At 50.7% G+C, this 23,209-nt stretch overlaps 1 protein-coding gene across 3 annotated transcripts in view; it reads right to left on the minus strand.

Annotated features, from left to right (window-relative positions):
• PLCB2 (phospholipase C beta 2) overlaps positions 1-22,321 on the minus strand; it is a 277,519-nt gene extending 255,198 nt beyond the window's left edge. The window contains exons 1-9 of one of the 3 annotated variants that reach the window (XM_062623318.1): positions 21,868-22,320; positions 17,458-17,535; positions 15,087-15,155; positions 5,260-5,400; positions 4,446-4,525; positions 3,776-3,829; positions 1,477-1,552; positions 743-843; positions 156-322 (exon numbers count right to left, since the gene is read on the minus strand). In XM_062623318.1, coding sequence (XP_062479302.1) covers positions 156-322; positions 743-843; positions 1,477-1,552; positions 3,776-3,829; positions 4,446-4,525; positions 5,260-5,400; positions 15,087-15,155; positions 17,458-17,535; positions 21,868-21,951 — 850 coding nt within the window. In that variant the 5' untranslated portion in view covers positions 21,952-22,320. Of the gene's footprint in view, positions 1-155; positions 323-742; positions 844-1,476; positions 1,553-3,775; positions 3,830-4,445; positions 4,526-5,259; positions 5,401-15,086; positions 15,156-17,457; positions 17,536-21,867 lie in introns of all 3 variants that reach the window. The other 2 variants (XM_062623317.1, XM_062623319.1) reach the window with 2 other exon arrangements.
• Positions 22,322-23,209: the final 888 nt, after the last annotated feature.

The raw sequence follows: 23,209 nt of genomic DNA on the forward strand, positions 1-23,209 counted from the left end.
CAGCACGGAAACAAAGTGGTTCTGACACCTCCTCACCAGGGCACTGCAACACTGGGATTGTGAGGATCAGGCTGATTGCTCCCCATGGGAAGCCAAGGTAGCAGAAGGTGTGAGACCCTCTGCTGTTTTCACACTGCCTCTAGAACAAGACTCACCTCTCTGGATGTTAATCCCACTGGGCTCATACTTCTCTATGAGGCTCTGCACCTGCTCGGGTTTGGCTGGAGGGAAGAGGATGTCATTGAGGCGAGAGTCTCGCTGCTTCTTGTTGATGAACTTTGCCAAGTGCTCTTTGGTCATGTAGGGCTTTGCTTTTAAATGGCTGCAGTGAGAGAACGACAGAGGAGCAGAGGTAAGGCCTGTATTACCCACAAACCCCATTCACTAAAGAGAGACTGGTCCTTCCCCAGGCCAGCAATGGGTGTCCACAGCCCTGGACCCACAGGTTTCTCTGTTGTCTACATTCCTTCCTGTAAATGATGCTTCCCACTGCTGTGGCCTTTCTTTTTCCTCACCAGTTCAGGGCTGTGAAGAGTTTGTACCGAGGGGAGCACAAAGATTATTTTGAGCCACTGACTCAAGCTCTAAAAGGACTTGAACATCAGTTTTGTGACCTGGTTTCCTGCCCTCCTAAGGCCTGAGGCCAGACAAACCACAGAGCATTAAACCCCCTTGTCCCTCCTTTTGTCTATCTTTTGCCACAAGAGATCAAGTTCTCTGCTATGGCCTGAGGGAAACTTACTGTGAGGTAAATATCTCATCAATCTCAGGCCGTGGACACAGATTCATGAGGAAGGTTTTATAGACAGTCTCAGGGAAGTCCTCTGGGTTGATGGCATCATTCTGATGAATGCAATAAGGACAAGTCAGTACCATAAACCATCATCTCACCTCTCCATTTACACCCACAGCCCAGCGCTTGTTTGTGACAATGCAAGGAAGAGACTAGAACATCTGGCAAGGTGTTTAGGGAAGAACAGATGGAGTGGAGAAGCAGCACAATGCTCTGTTGCCAAACAGTCATTCAGAATCACCAAATCAACTGGGTTGGAAAAGACCTTTAAGATCATCAAGTCCAACCATTTAAACTGTCCCTTGGTGCCTCCTGTGTGATGGTATAAAGCTGATGCTTGATGCAGTGGTAGGAGCTGTCAGAGGCCTGGACTGTCCTCTGTGGTTGGTAGAAGTGCCCAGATTAACCATCATGTTTGCTGCTTCAAAGAGCAGACAGTGAAACGGGCTGAAGGGAACATGCTGCTTCTTGTGCCCCACAGTGCAAGGGAGGGAAGTCACAACTGTTACTGCAGTACAAGCAGCAAGAACTGATCCTAGCAGGCCTGCAGCTAAGGCATGGCAGCTAGGGGTAAGGAAAAAAGGTTTCACAGCTGTTAGATGAGCAAGAACACGACAGTCAGGGCAGGCAAAAAGACTACTGTCAAACGAGTGAGGTCTGTGGCTACCAAGTGAAACCCTTACCTTGCCCTTTGGAAGGTGACAGGCACTTAATGCTGCTTCCACCCTCTTCCTGTCTGCAGGAAACATCTGAAAAATACTGAGCACACAGGGAAAGGACATCAGCAGGGTGCTGCAGGAGTCAGGAAAGTCTGAGTTTGGGTGCTGGGAGCTGCAGCCAGAGCGCAAGACACTCCAAATGCACAGTGGAGGAGGCTCCAGGAGGCTGCAAACATGAACCACATAAAGCACGGATCCCATGCGGTAGCTGGCATGAGCAGGGAATAACTCTGTAGTCAAGACAACATTCAAAACAAGCAAACAAATACGGTGCGTATTTGCTGCTTTGAAAGAAGGCAGCATTTTCTGGAACCAAAGGATTGCCATGAATTCAAGGAACAAAGTCATTACACGGGCAAAGAACCTGGTGTGCTGCCTGACGGAAGCACTGAAGTCTGTGGTGCAGACACCAAAGCTCAGCTCCTGTTTAGGAAGCTGGGTAGTGATCTGCACGGCAGAGAGCACTCAGTCAAGGCTTCAGCCTAAAGCAGCCCCTTTGCTGCACAATGGAATAGCAACAACTGCACTCGCCCTGCTTTCAGAATACCCCAGTCAGCAGCTCTGAGGTCTCCTCATGGATAAACGTGGATGTCAGCTCTGCCAGCTCCTGGCATCCCAGCTGCTCACAGCCAGAAAGGGGAGCAGAGTGCCCAATGTGCCAGGAGGGAAAGTGTTCTGCTGCAGGGGACTTATGCAAACTCAGGGCACATCAGCTCCCTTTGCAAGGCAAAACTGCAGCACCCTTGTTATGATTCAAAGTGGATTTAAATGTCTAAAGGCAGATGCTCAGTGGAATTTTCAGCGGGATTCAGACATGGAGCTTTGAAAGCCTGACATACACCTGCACCTGGAGAAAGGGAACGGGTTTATACATCTGGCTCTTAACCTGCACTGTTTAATGGTCTAATGCTGCACACAGTGGAGCATTTTACCACTCTGCAGGACAGACAGGGCAGGGCATTGCAGAGGTACAGCCTGTACCAGGTATTTTTTCCTAGCCTGTTTCAGAAGAATAAGCTGCTTTGCCTCTGCAGCAATGCCACCTTGCTTGCATTTAAAGAGCAATTCAAAGCACTCTTCCCTAGTGTGAGTTATTAAAGCCCTATCCATTTTTAAAAGCCCTTTGATGAATACTCTGGTTTCTGCTGGTTGGTGGTTTCCAAAGCAAACAACAAAAACCATGTTGTTGAGTAAGGCTCAACCAGCCAGGAGCCCATTGAGCCAGCACAGGCTTCATCTAGACCCATTATGCAGTATAACACACAGTAGGGAGTGTACTTATTACCGGTGATTAGTGCTTGCCTCTTGTGATGCTGTAACACAGCAGAAACTAGAAGCAGAGTGGTTCAAAGCTTCCCAGTAAATACCCAGGTCCTTCTTACAACAAGAGGTGATGTGTGTGCCCAAAGGGAATTCAACATGGCACAGCAGCCTTGGGTCACCCTCTGAGCTGAATCAATGTGGAGGAGACACAGCATCAGCCATGAAGTGATTTTACTGGGTGTCCTGGGTACAGCAGTAGCAGTGGTTCTGGGTTGTCAGCTGGGCTTAAACTGGGGAAGACTTTGAGTGGCACAAAAGCAATTCCAGATTGATGCCATGCAGCACAGGGGAGAAGTAACAGGCTGGTCTCAGCTTCAGCAAAGCAGCCTTGGCTTACTGATGCACAAGGCCAACCCTGGGGACAGGGAAGGGCGAATCCCCACTGTTCTGTACATGTACAGCACTAACCCTGGCCCAGAGCTCTGCTCTCAAAGGCTGGTTCCCTCTCATACACACGCAGAGTAAAGACTGAGGAATTGCACCAGTGGACAATGGTTGTAGTGGTCACAGGTGGAGAAAGGAGCCAAGTGAGAGCGAGGGACCCCTATGTCAGGTTAGCTGAGGAGTCAGGCAAAAAGCTCTCCACGGTTTCTTTATGTGAAAGGTACAATGAGTCCTACACCTGCTGCACCTTTCAATGTAGGTTGCAAATGAAGCTGTGATCAGAATTGCACCAAGGCTGGTTGGTTTTGTTGGCAAGAGCCAGGAAGTTAAAGCCATGGCTGTTCATGGCCACAAAAGGTCTCCTTTCAAGACCCAAATTATGTCCCAGGCCCTTCCCTGGTGCAGCAGAGTCCTTTCATGGCCTGAATCCAGAATGATCTCTACATCTTAGGTGCAGAAAGAGCAGGCAGCTGAAGCCACTGGGCAAGCATCCTCTCACCAGCTGCTCTGCCTTTAGTCTGACTGAACACACAATGAAACAATTATATGGACTCACTTCCTGACAGGAATCTTCCCCTCTGCATTAAGCTGCATCTTCAGCTTCACCAGGCTGGGAAAAAAAGAAAGAGAACATGAAAGTGCACTTGTATAACCCCAGATCTCCTATTAAGTAAAGAGAAAGAAAAAAACATGCCATTTGGAAAACAAGCTTAACAGTTAACAGAATCAGGGTCCTACAGACCATCAGCTCAACCTCAGACAGAACCTCTTCCTGTTTCTTGGAAAGGAGAAACAGGCAGACTGTAAGAGCTTAGACATCAGAAAGATTCCTCTGAAACATAGGATACAGAGACGAGATAATGGCATCTCCTATTATTTAGCATTCCTCAGTGATTCCAGGCTGCCAACCATGCAGTATTAGAGAGCACAGAGAGCAGCACTTTGCTGGGGTGAGCTCTGTGACTGTGGAGGGAGACCCGTCTCAGGCACAGCAGCTCAGTTTGCCCCATGCCACGTGTGTGTTTGGCCCCAGCAGTCCTGTGCCAGCCAGATGGCCTGCAGCACCTGAGCCAACTACCAAAGCCCCTGGGGCTCCTGAGCTGACACACGACTTGCTTTGGAGGCTGCCAGAGGACCTGGGTGCTAAAAGGCTTTTCTTTCTAGGACAGACAGAAGGGGCAGCACATGAATGTGTCAGAGAACAGCACCTGTCAGAAATCACTCACATTTTCTCTAGGAAGGTGTACCGAGAGGCGTTGTACGTGAGCGGGTTCCGAACGATGGCCATAATATCCTCAGCCCAGCTCTGGGAACGAACACACACACAGGGCAGAGGCAGTTGGGCATTATGGAACTGCACCAAGAAGTACACAGCAACAAACGTGGAAAGGGCAAAGAACCACAGACTGCTTTGGGTTGGAAGGGAGCTTAAAGCTCCTCCAGCTCCAACCCCTGCCACGGGCAGGGACCCCTTCCACTGGAGCAGCTTGCTCCAAGCCCCTGTGTCCAACCTGGCCTTGAACACTGCCAGGGATGGGGCAGCCACAGCTTCTCTGGGCACCCTGTGCCTCAGCACCCCCATAGTAAAATACCTCTTTATATCCCCTCTAAATCTACCCTTTTCCAGTTTAAAGCCATGCCCCCTTGTCCTGGTAGAAAGGCCTGTCCTGACACTGCGAGGCTCCAGATCCCAGTAACTGTGCCCTGAGCTTGGCTCTATCACGTTCCTACTGCCTATATATATCAGGAGCTAAAACTCTTCCCCTGAGTCTTCTCAGCTCTGTGTTTATCCACACAAAGCACATGAAGGACAGAAATGATGGACCAAATTTCTTCCATTGGTCCTCCTCCACGCAGGGCAGAAGCTTCTAGAACTGTGGAGGTACCACACCTCACTGGAACACAAACTTGCTTGTTTCATACCGTGTCAGCTACACTGACAGGGTTCAGGTTTCCTTTCTTCCCCCCCTGCTTTCCTGCTCCCCACCTGATGCCCCAGTCCTGTGTTCCCAGTGCTTCTCTGTCCTCAGGACCCGTTACCTTTCCAACATTCTCCTTGTAGGACACAAAGTTATGGAAAGTGAGGTCAACCATGTCAGGGCCAGACACGATGGTCAGAGTCTTTAGCAGGAAGGTGCTGTGAGGGTAATCCAGGTTAAACACCTCCCGGAGCTTCTGGCACTGCAAAAGAAATTAAACAGATGGGGATGAAGGGAGAATGAAGCAAAACGTACCTGGAAACACCAGGACCCAGTCCAAACATTGACCCAAATCCCCAGCAAGCTTCTCAAGGGTTGCAAATTGCTTAATGCAATCTTCCTTTGCTTGGCTTTCCTGATGTTTCATCTGTGTCCTGGAGCCTGCATCCCCCGGATCCTCCATGGAACAAGACATCATGACTAACATCACTGCACAGGAGTGCTGTTTGGGTCTGAAAACGTCCAAGTTGGAACAGACAGGAAATTCCTTCTGGAAGTTCAGCCTAAACGTGCAGACAAGTCAAGAGGAGCATCAGAGGTGCACAATCAGGTTCCTGCAAGAGCCCTTTGTCAGAACACAGAAAGAAAGTCTTTTAGATTAGCGTGATACCTTTTGCTGTAACCTCTCTGCACCACAAGGAAGACGTTGTTTGGGGCCTGCAATGCCTACCAGCTCTAGAGCTGGGTCACTGGAGAGATGGGCTCCCTCCCTCCAAGCCACACTTCCTGCTGGTTGCCAGTTGCTCTAAGTGGGTTTTTCCACAGCAATCACAGCATCCTCCAGCAATGGCTCACCAGCAGTCTAAGGCTCATCCCATTAGTGGTACTCGATTTCATCACCATCAAAGTATTTCTAGAATCCCTGTAAATGATTTAGCATTTAGTGTGTTCCTCCATAAGGCATCGCTGAGCTGAGCTCTCCTGGAGCTGCTGCTGTTCAGCATGAAAAGATACAATTCCCCCATCCTGGAATGAAGCACAGCAATTCATTACCTAAAGCACAGGCTAAATCCACATCAAAGCAAAGAGGGAGGCTGCCAGAGCACCTGCTGCTTCCCACACTAAGGGCAGAGCTCAGGATGGGGGACTGCTGGCACCGCAGGTCAGACCCAGAACCTGAAGTGGGGCTGGAGCTGAGCTCTCCTGTATGCACAAACCTACAGGCAGACCCAGGGGTGAGTCCCTGCCTCTGAACAGCTTTAAAACCTTACTAACACTGTAACACAGCCCCCATTAACGCCACCCAAAGAGGTTTTAGCCCAATGACTTCACCTTTGTGTTTGCTATAGACACACATTTCTGTACATTTGGACTCCAACAGCCCCCAATGTTCTTACACCAGCCCCATGTCACAAGCAGAGCTGCAGATGTATTTTATACCAAAGTCCACAGATTTTTCCAATGCAGCATCTGTGATTTTGGCACACCTGTAGCAAACCCCTTTAGGAAGAACAGGATGGGCTGGACCCTAACCCAACATCATTTGACTCCTGTCTCTCCCTTCATGAAAGCCACTCTCCTCAGGGGTTAACTGAAACATGTCTAATCCAAGGGCATTTGGAGGGAGAGAAGGGGAAAGCAGTCACCTGCCCAGGGGATTTGCCTGTTTTCTAATAGGGAACTTCTAAGACGGTTCATTCCTGCTTTGAGTAACCTCCCTCTGCAGATGGGAGCACCACGTACCCACACCTTTCTGTGCTCACAGCAACTTCTGGCTGGAGCTTGAGTTTTCACTACGAGTGGCAAAGTGTTCGGATTTCAACTTCAAACTGAACTTCATCTTGCAAAGCCACTGGTGTTTGTTCAGCTTCCTTACCTCCACCGTTGTGAATCAGACCAAGCTGAGACAATAGAGAACTTGTGGTTTATGCTGAACTCATTTCCTGTATTTGTTACAGAAGGCTCCTCCCAGCCCTTCCTTCTCTGCATGCCGGTGTCTCTTGGCTCACCACATCCCAACGAGATGGAGATCAGAGCCTTTGCCTTCCTTAGCTGTGCCCCACCAGCCAAACCTGATACCTGTTACCTGTTGGTAACAGCCTGAGAGCTCATCACTTTCTCAGAAGCTTGTTCACCATTAGCCTTTGCTTGTGCTGCTTTTTCCATGCCATGACCTTCATCAGCATTAACTTATGATGCCTCCTAACACCACAGTGGAGCTGATGGCTCCGTGTCAGGAGAAGCAAACTGCAGCAGCGGAAGAATGCTCTTTTAGAGCACAAGTGTGATGGGGAAGGGCTGAGGGACCTGGGGGGTTCAGTGTGGAGAAGAGAAGGCTCAGGGGGGACCTGATGGCTGCCTACAACTGCCTGCCAGGAGGATGGAGCCAGGAGGGGCTGGGCTCTGCTCCCAAGGAACAAGGGATGGGACAAGAGGAAACGGCCTCAAGCTGCACCAGGGCAGGTTTAGATGGAGCTGAGGAGCCAGAGGGTGCTCAGGCATTGGAACAGGCTGCCCAGGGCAGGGGCCCTGTGAGTGCTCACACCCTGTGGAGACGAGGCCTCAGTGCCATGGCTCAGTGGTGGCCTTGGCAGTGCTGGGGTAAGGGTTGGACTGGATGAGCTTGAAGGGCTTTTCCAGCCTGGCTGATTCTCTGCTCTTGTCAGGGATCTAAACTGGGTCATATTTTCCCAGTGACTGATTTCCTGCCTGGCATTAAGCGAGTCACTCGCCTGCTCCACGCTGCCTACTCCACATGGGGATCACGTCCCTTGTGGGATGAACGCAGTGCTGATGGGGCAACACTGAGTGAAGGGTGCTGAGAGGCAACCAAGGACTGTGTCCAAGAGCACGGAACCTGCTGCCACATCTTGGCTCTTTCACAACCTGCACTCCTTCAGCACCTCCTGCTGCAGCTTCCCTGTGTCATTACTCAGTGTCATGTTGTGGGTGGCCATAAAGGAAAAACAGGAATTGCTGTGTGAAAAGCAGGACAACCGTATTAGCCATGCAAATCCACAGGGAAAACATGCTTAGCAAATCCACTTGAACCCCCCCAAACACACAACAAGCCACAGGCAGAGCGGCTGACACGCAGCTGCAGCTTATATTTCACTTCCCACCTTCCTCATTTCCCTAAAATCCTCATCTGGCCAAACCAGATCCACAGTCCAGAGAGAAGCAAATTCTCATGCAAAGAGAAACAAAGAGCCAGGCCTAAAGCAAGAGACAGAGGCAGCCCTTTCACTGCTTGGAATGGGATACAGCCAAACTCGAGCTGGGATTTGCCAAGCTCACTGCACCCTGACAGCTTTGTATCTTTATGAAACACGGTACATGATGTGCTGCCTGTGCTAAGAGAAGACAGGATGTGACCACAAACCTTCTCTTTTGGAGAAGAAAAGGCTTGTCTGGTTGCCACAAGGGAAAAGGAGCACTAAGTTTATCCAAGCACCTTTGGCTCTGCAGGTAACGCTCGTGTCCTCATTAGCACTGCTCGGTGGTGGGATTCAGCAGGGAGAGGCAGGAAAACCCCAGGCAGCTGAAGCACTCTCAGCTCTCACTGCTGCCTTACTAAAGGCACTGGAAAATGCAGCAGCACAGAGATTCACAGGCACAGAACAAGCCGCAGGCTCTGGAATGAAGCCGGAACTGACTGAGGGAGAGATGCAGGCTCTGCACCCGCAGTTCCTTCTGTCCCTCTGGCCTAAGAGCTCACACTGCTGTGGGAGGATGGAAGAGGCAGAAAGAGGGCCCAGCTCGGTGTTATTCGTAGGCGATGCTCCCTTGCTCCACTGTTTATAGACCCTTTGCAGGCCACAGGCTTCTACCTGCTTTTCTGCTGCACACACACGTACCAGTTTGTCTCCATACAGCTTCTTGTGATCACTGTTTTATTTGGAGGTCTGGACATCAGACTTTCTTTAGCTCCATCCTGTGCTCAGGCACGTTGCTGGGTCCATGGCATAGCACTGAGATGATGCTCCAGCCCCCGAGCTGCTGCCTTCCCCCTGCAAAGCAGCAGAGCCACTGACCACCCACGCTGTGTTTAGAGTCCATGGCCCAGCCCTGGCTCTGAGGGCGCTCTCTGCGCTGTTCCTAAACACCACTTGCCCCTGCTTTATCACCTTGCTGTTATCATGACATGTGGAATACTCTGGTGTCATTTCCTCCCTTGTACACGTCCAGAGTGTGCATCTCTGGCTCCGATAACAACAGAACGCATGTGAACGATGAAGCTGGTTTATGATCATGACAGAAAACACAGCTTCTGGGTTTATGAATAATGCTGGTGTCAAAGCCACCGCCTGCTGCTGTGGCTAAGCCAACCCAGAGATGAAGCCAACAGCCCAGCCTGGCCTCAACCATCGCGTGCTTCAGGCTCAGTTATCCCATTCTGTGTCAGTGCTCTTGGGTCCTGGTGCATCAGAAAAACAACAGTGGAGCAGCCATTGCTGCTCAGAGTTACTGGGAGGGAAACACAGGATTGTGCTGTAAATAACCTCTTGATGTGCTGAGGCAGGCTGCTGAGCTACGTCCAACAGCTCTTTATCTTGCCTCATTTATGTCCAGAGTCTTATCTTTATGACTCCTGACCATGTGCCCAAGCTCATTCTGTTCTGTCTCGCAAAAACATTGCCATGGGGAAGAAACACTGCAGGACACTGAGCAGCTCCCAGAGAAACTAAAGCAAAGGGGGTGAGAAAGGGAAAGCCGGACAGGCACAGAGGAGGTCACAGGATGAACCAGGCTGTGTGCATGCTCCGCGCTCACACGGCCGTCAGCAAAGGCTCGGGAGATGGGCAGAAGAGAGAGGAGAGTGCTCACAGGGAGAGCACAGCAGTGCCTGACTCCAGGCAGGGTCAGCTCCAGGAATCATTTCCTACTGAGCAAACAGCTGTGGCCCTCCTCATCCCCCTGTGCTGGGCTCTGGTGAGGCTGCAGCTTGTGTCCTGGGCTCAGCTCTGGGCCCCTCACTGCAAGAGAGACCTTGAGGTGCTGGAGCAGGGCCAGAGAAGGGCAATGGAGCTGGGGCAGGGCCGGGAGCCCAAGTGTGATGGGGAAGGGCTGAGGGACCTGGGGGTTCAGTGTGGAGAAGGCTCAGGGGGGACCTGATGGCTGCCTACAAGTGCCTGCCAGGAGGATGGAGCCAGGAGGGGCTGGGCTCTGCTCCCAAGGAACAAGGGATGGGACAAGAGGAAACGGCCTCAAGCTGCCCCAGGGCAGGTTTAGATGGAGCTGAGGAACAATTCCTGCCCCAGAGGGTGCTCAGGCATTGGAACAGGCTGCCCAGGGCAGGGCTGCAGGCACCGGCCCTGGGGGTGCTTAGAGGATGTGTGGATGTGGCTCTTGGAGACATGGGTTAATGGTGGCCTTGGCAGTGCTGGGCAATGGTTGGACTGGATGAGCTTAAAGGTCTTTTCCAGCCTGGTTGAGTCTATGATTCAGAGGTGGCTCCTACTGCTGCCAGCCCTTAGTGACTTGTCCCTTATTCAGTGTCCCACTCTCTGGGCATTACAGGCTATTACCCGCTAAACACTTGCTGCTCAGGAAGGACATCCCACTGCACCCTGCCTCCCAGCTCGCAGGGACAACGCTGCGACAACACAGGAGTGCGTATGACAGCAGGTCTTTACAGAAGAGGCTTTTAGTGTGGGTGCTTTGGTGTTATTCTTGCTGTCTAGAGAGAGGTTACAAAACCAAACTCCAAACCTCTTGCTTTGCAGCAGTAGGAAGGTGCTACTGAGAGTGGGTAACTCCCAGCAGCCACACGACAAGCAGGGAGACTCCTTTCACCTACATTGGTCTGAAAAGCTCTCAGCATGGTCCACCCTGAAGAGCCAGAAAGGGCTCTGTACCTTGCAGAGGAGAGGAGCAGGGCACATACTCTCAATAAAGCATTTCCATGTTAATTCCTTCCGCCACAATTCAGGGTGAAAAGCAGAACAAGCTCTGCCCCCCAGAAACAGTGGATTTACTGTGCCATCACTTGCAAAGAAGCAGGGGGGGGAAAGGATGTGGAGAAGGGGAACAGGATGCACAATTTGCTATTGGTACTGGCTAAAGCTCCCCACAGCTGAGATCTTTTTACTGTCTTAAATACCACCCACTAACCCCTTCTCCTCCATTTCTAGCCAACAAAACAGCAGTTTGTGTTCATCTCAGCAGTTATATCCCACAAGCATCCCAAGCCATTGTTTTGTGACGGGAGGCAGCACCTTTTCATTCCCCCCCCCCCCCCCCCAACCTCTAACAAATCTGTGTTTGCTTCATCACATCAGTTTTTCATATTCATACCCTCTGTAATGGCACATGAGACACAGCTGCCCTGCCTGGAGATGTGAGCCATGGGAACAACTTTCCCCTGCTTTCTGCATCCCTTTGAGCAAGTTCTGTTCCCAGGAAAGCCAGCTGGATGCACAGGTGAGGGCAGGAGCATCCTGGAAAGCTCAGCCATGTGGAAGTAAGACATTCCCAGCGCATCTCTCCCACCATTTTGGTGCCCACATAACACCTCCCCATCATCCCAGAAGAGAATCATCAAATCCCAGCCTGGTTTGGGTTGGAAGGGACCTTAAAGCTCCTCCAGCTCCAACCCCTGCCACAGGCATGGACCCCTTCCACTGGAGCAGCTTGCTCCAAGCCCCTGTGTCCAACCTGCCCTTGAGCACTGCCAGGGATGGGGCAGCCACAGCTTCTCTGGGCACCCTGTGCCAGCGCCTCAGCACCCTCACAGGGAAGAGCTTCTGCCTTATCTCCAACCTGAGCTTCCCCTGTTTGTTTGAACCCATCACCCCTCGTCCTGTCAGTACAATCCCTGATGAAGAGCTCCTCTCTAGCATGGATAGGATGGATAAGGAGCCAGCTCAGTGCATTTGAGTACGTGTTGTCATAGAAATGTCAGAAAACTGCCTGAAAGGAAAAGGGAAATAAAACTTGTTTTAAAAGGGTCTCTGTGAAATGCAGAATGCAGAAAGCACTCGGGATTTGCACAGCAGAGGCTGTCATCAAGAGCATCGCTCTGCCTGTGGAGAATGCTTAATAAATCACTTGGTGCTTGACCTTTGTCTCTCTGGACAAAATGAGCTGTAGCCAATTCCCAGGACTGTAAAACGCTGTCTCTGGGCTATGGCAAAGGATAGAACACAGCAGCTACCCCAGGGCAGACCATGGATCCAACCAGATGCCTGGGGAAAAGTATGACAGGGCAAACAGTGATACGTCCCTGGCACATTTCTGCAGCTTCCTAAAGCAGAGGCATTATCGTGCCTTCAATCACCCTCAAAGGGCAATTCCTTCTTGTCCTGACTTTCTAACTCCCGTGTTCTGGGACTTGTGCATCCCACAGCACAGGGACACGAGGTGTAAACCAGCAGCTCCTCCTCTGCTTGTGCTCAACCTGCCTTTGGAAAATTCCACTTGATGTGGAGCTCTCACACTGGAAGAAACTCTGAGTAACTGCTTTGTGCTCACCTTCTCCATCACCTCCTGATCTTACAGCACAGCACTCTTCCACATCCCCCTCATCTTTCAGTATCTGCAGGCTCCAATCCCAGCCGACTCAGATCTCTTCCCACAGTAGCCATCCCATGCTCTCCGTATTCTTGCTGCTCTTCCCTACCTGTTCCAGCACTTGCCTCATTTGACATGAGGACACTAGAGATGCACAGAAATATGGGTGTATTCAGTCTCCACAGTAAGACTTCCTAATTTCCTTCTAATTCCCAACATAAAACTTACTCTTTTGAGCAAACCTTGCTCTGTTGATATTTTACCACATCCTTATGATGTTGTTTCTGAATAGCAACAGTCAGCTCGGGGCCTGTTATTACACAAGGTTAGGACTGGGTTTTTCCTGTGTGCATTGCCTGATTTCATCTGTGTTAAACTGTATCACTTATTAGACGATGCAGTCAATCAGTGCAAAGCAGCAAGTCCTCATTTTATTACCCCAGATAACTCGGTACCAGTGGTAAACCTTGCCTGGTCTCTCCACATCTCCTGTAGGTCACCCATGAACACCCCTTGGGATGCCACAGGCCCAAGCACTGGCAGACTGCTGGTTCTCTCTCTCAAGACACCCAGCAGTAAATTTTCTATGCAGATGCCCCTTTTACTCTGTTCTTTAAGACCCTTTGCTTATGATGGGAATCATAGGGGCCACTTTCCAGTTTCACTCACAAGATTCAGAGCTAACTATGGCCCACAGCCACTGCTTCCCTCTTCTGCTTTTTGATACCTGCTGCTGCTCATCCATTTCCCCATTCTTTTCACAAACATCTTTGTGGTTTCATTAAAAACCTCTTTTAAGAGGCCATCATAGTTTCTCCTCTGCACATGGAATGTGGTCACCCCCAAGCTGTGGTTCACTCTTTAAAACTGGGGTTGGTCTTGTGAGTAGGGGCTCCTCACAGGAAGATGCTGGTGGAGGAGCAGTTCCTCTGTCTAGAGGCAGCTCTGACACTGTGCCAATATGTTTCTCTTGGAAGTCTCCAATTAATCTTCCTTAACCAATTGCTCCAACCCAGGAGATTTTTCTCTGGCCTGCCCGTAGCCACCAGAAGTATCTCCACCTATGGCCTCAGCACCCACTTACACCATCAAGTTATAACCCATATCAAAGCTGAATTCGTTCTGTAAACAGGTTATTCCTGCAACTTCAACACCCTAGAAAACAGTGTTGCATGTCTCTCCCTTACGTTGGCCTTCCCCTCAGTGCATTCTGCCTTGACTGCAGCACCCACCTCTACCAGCTCCAAATGTTTTATTCTCTCAAGTGAAAAACCCAAAGCTTCCAAGAAGGTTTCTCGAACATTATTCCCACAAACCCAATTGCAGGCAAAGTCTGAGGCTGTTGAACCATTTGAGTTTTCATTTCAGTGCATTTCCAAGAAGGAAAACAGTTCTCAGAAGGAATGATGACTTCTAAGAGTTGTATGAGCTGGGGGCTGTTCTGGAACTCCCTGTGCCTTGAGCACCTACTTCATTATGGCCCTTTGAGAACCACGAGGCTCAGGGAGCTCAGAATAGACATTTGCAGAGCAGTATTGAGCAAACACTCATCCTACTTACGCAAAGAGGCTGCTTGAGCCTCTCATTGCAAAACCGTCCCCTTTTGCATTAATCACCTGTGTTACCATGCACAGCCATTATCTGTACTCCCTTGTTCCTTTTCATGCTCCAGTTTTCCTCTGGTTTTCTCCTTGCCTTTTTGCCATACATGGAAAAGTTAAAAACAACCAAAAACAGATGCAGAAAAAAGTCCTAACAAGGACAACTTTGCTGCAGGAAGCTTGAATTACAACTGAAAGCAAGAACAAAGCCATACTCATGTTCCTCCCTCAGTCTGCCCCCTGCAAGCAGACAACTGGAATTATTTGGACAGAAAAAGATAAAGAAACACTGTTTTTTCTGAAAGTGCATTTTCTTCCCTTTAAAGGGAAAAAATCCCCACCACACACTGTGCTGAAATGTCACTAACTACAGGTTTGTAGCTGCCTTGACTGGGTCTGGGCATCCTCACACAAGAGAGAAGCTCCGATGACTCAATGGAGAAGCATTACAAGTCTCCTGCAGGGCTTCCCAGTGTCCCAGGCCCACATCAAAGCTGGGCAGATGCAGGGCAGGGAGAGAATACAGCTGCTGTGTGCAAGAGAACCGAGCCTTTGGGCAGGCTTTTGGAAGGGGAGCTGTTGTGCACATTGTTCTCCCACAGCTCATACACCACAGTCTGGAAGTACCTTTCTTTTGGGTGCACAAGAGGACCCCTGGGGGGGTCATGGACAAGAGTAAAGACTGCTGATCGATATTTACATGGTTGTGATGGCAGAAGACAGGGGCCTCTCCACCTTCTTGTAGCAGAAAGGCAGTAAACTGCCTCAGCTTGTGCCAAAGGCAGCCTTGTCTTTCCCACATGAGCAAGCAGCAGAAGCAAAGCCATGCACTCACCTTGGGGATCTTGGCAAATCGCCCTACTCGAGTATCTCGGATGCTGGTTAGATCCAAAATCTCCATCTCCTACAACAGAACAAGGACAAGGAAGATGAGGAAAGAAAAAGCAGGGAAGAGACCCACTGCAGAGCCCCCAGAACCTGCAAAGCAAGTCTCAGTCAGCGCTGCTCACTGGGGAAGAGCTCTCCTACCAGCACAGTGCAGGCAGGGACGCGTCAGCCACTGATGTCCAAGCTGGCCTGGGTGAAGATGACAGTGGCCTGCAGCCCTGTCCTCTTCAGGGTGAGGCCAGAGGCTTGGTGTGGATCACCATGAGAGGGAGTGCATGACATGTATGTGGGTTTATACAGGGGAACATTACCCCAGCTCCAAGTCCACGTGCTCATGCAACCCACCCCTGTTCTCAGCCTGTCTTTTGCCTCCAACTTTGAACCCGGAGCAGCTGAGCTGGAAGGCAGACAGGACCACTCTGCCCAGCTCACTCCCAGCAGACCTTCACCTCATCTGTTCCAAAGCAGCTCCCATGGAGGACATTCCCCAGCCTTCTCCAGGCAGCCCACTCCATGTCCTCGCTGCTGGCTACTTGTCCTGTTTGTGTTGCTTGTTCTTTTAATATCCAACCTGAATTTCCTTCCTCTGTTACTAACGTGCCTCCTCACCATGGATCTGGAGAACAAATTATACTTGTTGCAGCAGGCAATATTTTCCAAGATCACAATAAGGAACAATGTGGATACCATGTCTTCTGGCTGTAGCAACACTTTATTGTCAAGCAGGATGGAAGTTTTACTCCCAATCCCACTCCTTTCCGAATCCTTAGTGCAAAAGAGGTGCAGTTTGTGTCCTGCTGTTCATGCCAAGCAGATCTTAGGATGAGTCAGCCAAAGATTAATAAAGCCACACAAACTCAACAGACAAGCTGTTGAGTGTACCACATCATTCTCTGTATGAGCCCATCTCTTGTCCCTGACAAGGCTCATGCCAGCCTGCACAAGACCTCCACAAGCGTTCCCTAGCCCCCCATGATTGCCACCAGTTGCCCCCCACTCCTGCTAGCTCACCCTGCCTGCAGATCCCCTCAGAGGATGGAAAAGATGCCAGACACGTTCTTCTCCAAGGATGTAAAGCAGGCTGCTGCTCCAGTGCACCTCTCTAATGTGTTAACAGTTTAGTTTAGATGATGATCAATGGCACTGCCAGGAAGATGAGACCCCTCAAGTGTGGATTTCCTCATGTGAGCTTTGCTTCCTTACCCCAGCCCCTTTCCCTTGTACCACCAACCTAGGGAAATATCCCACTTTTGAGGGTGATAACAGCTCCTCTTGTCCCATTTTGTGCACCTCCTCCAGTGCTACCACTTCCCACTGTCTGCTGGAACCTGCACAGCAAAAATCCTACTGCCAGGAGTGGATCTTGAGAGAGGAATGAGAGTGATGGAGATGGCTGAAAAGAGAACACATCTTCTAGAGGATGTGGTAGTCCCCAGCCTCAGGACAATGTTCTTGCACTGGGGCACATCTCCAGCAAAAGCAGAGCTCACCAAACCACGTCAGGTCTCCTGGCCAGGGTGCTGGACAGGACTAATGTCTCTGTCTCTTTATCTCCCATGCCTCTTGAGCATGTAGGTCACGAGGAGGAAGTAGAGCTGAACCACAGCCCTGCTCTGGAAAGCAGAAGTAAACCCAGCCTTCCATCTCCAGGCAGCCAGATCTCTCCGCCACCCATTGCTACTCATCACTGAGGAACTGAATTCTCTTTCCTGCATTTGTTGCCTCCCTCTCTCCTCCAGCATCCTGTGGTTTACACATCACCCTGCCCCGAGAGGAGCACAACTCGCTCTCTACACTTGCTGCCGTCTCTGTAGCACTATGCTCACTACCCTTTGCTAAATTAAAATGCCTAAAACCCCCAAGAAATCAGTTAATTATAACACAGGCAGCATGAGGTACACATCAGCTGAAGCCGCATACATGTAATTGCATGTCTTGCCATTATCTTTCCAACTGTACCACTGAACTGGACGGGAGAACCCTTCAGGGTACTGGGTAACGGGGATACCAACTCTTCTGACCTCCGAAGTCCTTGGAAGCACATCTAGTGAACTTTGCAAGTACAAGATGCCAGCATGACAAGCACAGAAAGGCCACACATCTCCCTGGCATGACAGCTTAATCTCCTGCTCTTTTCTGGATATCTGAAGACAAGACAAGTCTGCCATGGAGGAAGCACAGGACTCCCAGCTCCTCTGTAGGTGGAATGAGTGTGGCAGTCTGCTCTGGAGTGCAGAACTCAAGCACTGAAAGTGTTTCAATCTTACACAAACCTGACCTGGCTATTTGGAGACCAAGTGTGAAGCCTTAGCACTTACCTTATTCTGATAGGTCCAGTATAAGTAAAAGCCCTTTGGATCCACTCGAAGAATCACAGGGGAAGCACTTCCTGTTTCCTGCCAAAAAAAGGCAAACAGAAGGAAGCAGGTTAACACCTTACATGACCTGGAGAGCCCATCATGGGGTGCAAGTTTCCAGTTCAGATCTAGACCCCGTTGGGTGAATCATCCTCTGGCTTATGGAAATGAACCAGATGATTTTCGTTCGCCTCCATGTGAGGCTATGGAACCTGATCTCTGCTGAAGCCTGAGTCTCACCTAACACCACCCGTTTAGCTAAAAACTCTCTTGGAGCCTTCTGTACAATGAATTAAGAGAAGAAAGTAGCTGTGGATGCAATTAACTGCTTCATTTGAACTGCCTTATCCCCCAAGGCACTGACTGGGTTCTACAAGCTCCAGGAGTAGCCCAGGCAAAGCAGAGATACCATTCACCAGGGGCACCTTCACACGAGTTATCTGGGCTGTCTTTACAGGGAAGGACCTGAGCCAGGAAGGGTTCAAGGATGAGTCCATCTAATACAGCAGATGAGGCTGCTTTAGGCAATGATTCAAACTCCAAGGACGAGCTCTACACAGACTAGGAAAAGCAGCAGTTGTTTAAACACCCACACCACAGGAGCAAAATTAGATGGAATTATTCAGCGCCAATCCTGACCCCGATACAACAGGGAGCTGAGGCATGTACTGCACATGAGGCCGTGCATGTCACCTCTGGATGATTGCTCTGCCTCTGCATTTTCAGTTAAAGCAGCTTCACAGCTATTCTCAAGGCAACACCCGTTCCCATCTCACACGCAAGCCTGTGGGAAGAGATGAATTAACACGAGCGCTTTGGAGAATGAGATGAAGGATGCTTGGTGCTCTGCCTGGGTCCCAGCCCATTTGCTCATTCAGTCTAGATAACTCCTCACTGCACTTGACCTCTGGTGCAACACAAGACAGGATCACAAGGTCTACCATCCATTGCTGGGAAAGCTTCAAATGCAATCTGTGAAGCTGAAATACCCAGCTACTGAGATGAAACCAGCAGTGGAATTTGGAAGTCGTATCTGTTACTTGCCCTGGGGTTCTCCGGTTTGTTACTGAACTCATACTTTGCTCCAGAGTGCATGTGTGTTTCTCAGTTTTCAGACTGAGGATTCTCCACTACAGCAAACTGCCCACGGAACAAAGCACTCTATGTTCTACTTTTACTCCCTGCTGCCTTTCTCATGCTGTACCAGGGACACGGTTGACCTGTTTGATCCTGCCCCTCTGCTCTGCTCTTGTGAGACCTCACCTGGAGCATTGTGTGCAGTTCTGGTGTCCTCAACATAAAAGGGACATGGAACTGTTGGAACAAGTCCAGAGGAGGCCACGAGGATGCTCAGGGGACTGGAGCACCTCTTGTATGAAGACAGGCTGAGGAAGTTGGGGCTGTTCAGCCTGGAGAAGAGAAGGCTGCAGGGAGACCTCAGAGCAGCTTCCAGTACCTGAAGGGGGCCTATAGGGATGCTGGGGAGGGACTCTTCATTAGGGACTGGAGTGACAGGACAAAGGGTAACGGGTTCAAACTGAAACAGGGGAAGTTTAGATTGGATCTAAGGAGGAAATTCTTTCCTGTGAGGGTGGTGAGGCACTGGAATGGGTTGCCCAGGGAGGTTGTGAATGCTCCATCCCTGGCAGTGTTCAAGGCCAGGTTGGACAGAGCCTTGGGTGCCATGGTTTAGTGCGAGGTGTCCCTGCCCATGGCAGGGGGTTGGAACTGGATGATCTTAAGCTCCTTCCCAACTCAAACCATTCTATGATGTCCATGTTCCCAGAGCTCCTGGCTAGCTCCCTGAGCACATGGCCACAAAAGCAGAACAGGCACTGCAGTACTGCCACCAAGTATTGGGCCATGCTCTAGATTAACCTTATCTCCTGTGAAGCAGCTTTCTTGAAAGCAAGTGAGGCTGCAGTAAGGACTGGCGGGAGCTGATCAGGGTCCCCCCTCCTGAACAGGCACATGGATGGCTGTGGGGTACAGGTGGGCTCTGCTATGGGGAGGCTCCTGTAACAAAGGAAATAGGGAATTCTATGGAAGATGGTCTGGCAGCCAAACTGGCTGCTGCTCACACTGTAGAGTTCAAGTCCAGGGCAGAAAGCAAGCACTGTGTGGTAAAGTCATGTAATCCATAACCTCTGAGAGACAGAAACATTTTTGCTTCTACTATGAGGGCTGAGAGGCAGCACAGAGCCAAATCCACATATAACTGCTCTGCTTAAGAGGTCAGCTACTATCCTGTGCCCTGTCTGAGGCGTGAAAGTGTTCCCAAGCTGGTCCTTCAGATACATTATCACACACGTGGTAGGACTTCACCTCTTTAGCCTGCTCAGCAGCCCCAGCTTGGTGGCTGCTCAACAAAGCACAGCAGAGCTGCTCCTTACCCCGAGATGTTGGGGTAACTCCGTGGGACAGGTCAGAACAGCCCCGCTGCACTCTGCTCTAAGCAGCACACTGCAGATGCTGCACGAGGTGAAGGCACTACACAAGGTGGCTTTGGTCAAGAAGCTGTCGGGTACAGTGAAGGCTCCACTCCAGTCCCAAACTGTACAGAGGGATGTAAGGAGCCAGGCTTATCTCCCTGCATTCCTTGCCTCTCATACTGTGGAAGGAGTTCAAACCCGTTACCTATGGTAACATGGCCAGGTCAATTCAAAAGGTGGGACAAACCCCACAGGCCTGTGACCCCTAAAGAGCAGCAATCCCGCAGCCTGGAGCTCTTACACCATCCTCTGTAGCTTGCCCTAACTGTGGAGTGGGAAAGCATGAGGAGACGGAGCAATGCGATCGGAAGAGAACGCTTGTGGAGAAGGCTTTCCTCATTGTTGGAGCTCAGGTCTGTAAAGGACTAAGTCATCAGAGACAACCTTTTAGGAACACTTAAAAATCCTTAAGATGTAGCAAAAACCCCACGCAGGACTGGAGCTCCCTCAATCCTATCGTTGAAGCAGCAGCAAATAAAACACCTGGGGCTTGGAAGCCCAAGTTAACTCACCTTGGGTTTCAAGGGAGCCTCCCTGCCACTGAATTCCCAGTGTAGGACTTAACAGCTTCAAGCTTTTGGGCAGGTGGTCCCCAGGGAGTGGGCACAGAAAGTCAGCAGCAATTATAGACATTTGGCTGCTGCTGTTCTCAGAAACCAAATCCCTGTTCAAATCCAAAGCAGCCACACATGCACTCTCCAGGCAGTGGGAGACTGGAAAGAACGGGAGGGCTGCACTTTCCACCATGCCCTGGTGTCCCCCTGTTCCTGTACAGCCAGTGCAGTAAGTGCCTGGCGATATCCCATCTGTATCCCCCAGCATCCACCCTTTCTGCTAGCTGTATGTGACATTGCTTTATGTCTCTGGACCGCCTCTGCTTACTGTGCACACAAGTGACTGACATCCCCCCCACACACTGCCTTGGGACTTAAAACTCTGTTCCAGCTTCACACCCACAAAAGTAGGCACTAATCCCTCCTATTTCTACTGAAGGCTCCTTCTAACACATCTCAGCTGCAATACCACATCACATGTTTCCCCCCGAGCTTGGTGAATAATCATAACCTGGCATGCCCCCGTTTTATCAGCTCATGCTCCACAGCAGACAATTCACACTGCAGACAGAATGGATGGGCAGCTGCTGTCCCCTTGCTCAGGTACGTGGGGATTGGGGTAAATACTCTTTTGCCTTCTTAGAAAGTGAGGAGGGGGCTACCCCATTCTGCTGTTCCCACTTTCTGCTCCTCACAATGAAAGGCAAACAGAGACTGCAGAGACAGATGAAGACACTGAGTTGGAAAGAAGCAGCTTCTTGCAACACCCTCCGAGGCTCTGGCCCTTTGCTACTCGGCCACTGCACACTTGGTAGCTCACAGACCCACAGCCAGCAGGCACAGGAGGACACGGCTCTCTCACTGTCCACTCCAACAGGGCCATAAGAGGAAGCAACTTGGAGCCCGATTTCCTCTCTGTCTGCAAAGCACGGAGAGTCCTCTCAGTAAATCCTGCCCCTCAGGCTCCTCTGGACAGGTCCGAACGTGCCATTTGCCTCTCACCCCAAAGAAGCTGCAGGCAGTGACACCTCCCCAAGGGCTGGGACCCTGAGGTCCTACATCAGACCCAGTGGCACACTCCATCTACTTCCACCCTCCACAGTAACAAGAGGTGCAGGAGCCACATCACCAACCCCTAACACATACACCCATTGGTTTTCCCCTCAGCTCTCATCCAGACATCATTGCTCTCAGGTACAACACACCATGTCCCAACCCCAGCACTGAATACACGCTCCCAGCCTCCCCATAACCCCTGACCAAAACACAGTGTCTGCCCCATCACCATACATAAAACACAGTGAAGGAAAACCTGTAGTACTCACATCATCCCATTTGATGAAGCGCTCACCCTTGGACAGATACTCCTTCACCTCCGGCGGCTGCAGGACAGGGGTAAGCATTGACATCCTGCCCTGCAGATGTGCTCCTCAGCCACCAGAAGCAATAGCTGCTGCACAGTTTGCTCCTCCTTGGCCCCCTCTGCTCTATCTCTGCCTCTCACGTGGCAGGGCTCTCTGCCATGGCCACTGTTGGCATCAGAAAGCAAACAGCCTCTTATATCCCAGCCAAATTCAGGAGGGGCAGGGACAGGCAGGCGAGGACCGATGAATCTGCATTGTAAATCAACAGCTCTCCAAGCAAGCAGGAGAAGCTGAGCCCAAGGTCACCTAGAGGAAAGCCTGTGATGGGTTGGGATGCCCGTGTGGGCAGCCCTGCACGCACGCTGCTGCTCCAGGAGGGAGCTACTCCTCAGAGTTGTGCTGGTGAAGCTCACGCTCCGTAGCACTTCCGCAGCTGAACTTCCTTAACTGTTGTCTTGACGAAGTGCAGACATCACCAGCCAACACTCAAACTAGTTCAGCAGATGTGCTTACAGAAGAAGTCAGGCTTTGGCTACAAGCAGACTGCCCCCTTCATGCAACAGCCCAAATATCACGTGAAACAAACTCATTCTTTGCTCCCTACAGCCGCCGTTTCTGGGGCCACTTGTTGCGCTTCCAGTCTTTAACCTCCTTCCTTTCTCTCATGGGTTCTTCTGAATGTCAACCTGGAAAGTGCAGCAGAGGGAAATCCCCCAGAGAGATGCAATAAAGCATTGACAGGAGTCCCGAGGACTGAATTATCCCCCAGACTCACTTGGGTCTACTGTGGGAGCATGGAATGGGAGAGATGAGTTAAGGTGAGAGAATGCTGAAGTTGCAGGGAAGTGACAGAAGCAGAACAGAAGGTTAATGGCAAAGAGGGCAAAACCGAATCCCTGCGCTTGACCTTGGTTCAAAGGAAATTACATGCGGGCAGCAGAGGAGAAAAGGGGCTCTGGTGGCAGATGTGGCTAACCAGGGGGAGAGTGGCTTGTGAAGAGGACTGACACTGGCAAGGTTCATTTTAGTCAAGAAGGCAGAGGCCCACATCTAATTAGAAGTGGCAGTAACTGTGTTAGCCCTGCTGTAACTGGATTCCCAGCCACATGGTGGGATTTCAGCCTTGTCTCCCTATGAAGGAGACAAGGTATCAAGGGATGGCACTTGCCATTGCTCAAGAGGGACAACACACTGTCAGAAGCAGCGCAGATTCTCCAGGAAGGGTGGACAAAGCCTCCTGCTGTACAAAGGGAGGCAGCTGCAGGGAATACTTCCCAAGAACTGGCTATCCAGGCTAAGGCTG

The sequence above is a fragment of the Pezoporus occidentalis genome, unplaced genomic scaffold (genome assembly GCF_034315485.1).
Source record: "Pezoporus occidentalis ecotype Australia unplaced genomic scaffold, CSIRO_AGI_Poc_V1 ctg250, whole genome shotgun sequence".
In the NCBI taxonomy this organism is placed as follows: domain Eukaryota; kingdom Metazoa; phylum Chordata; class Aves; order Psittaciformes; family Psittacidae; genus Pezoporus; species Pezoporus occidentalis.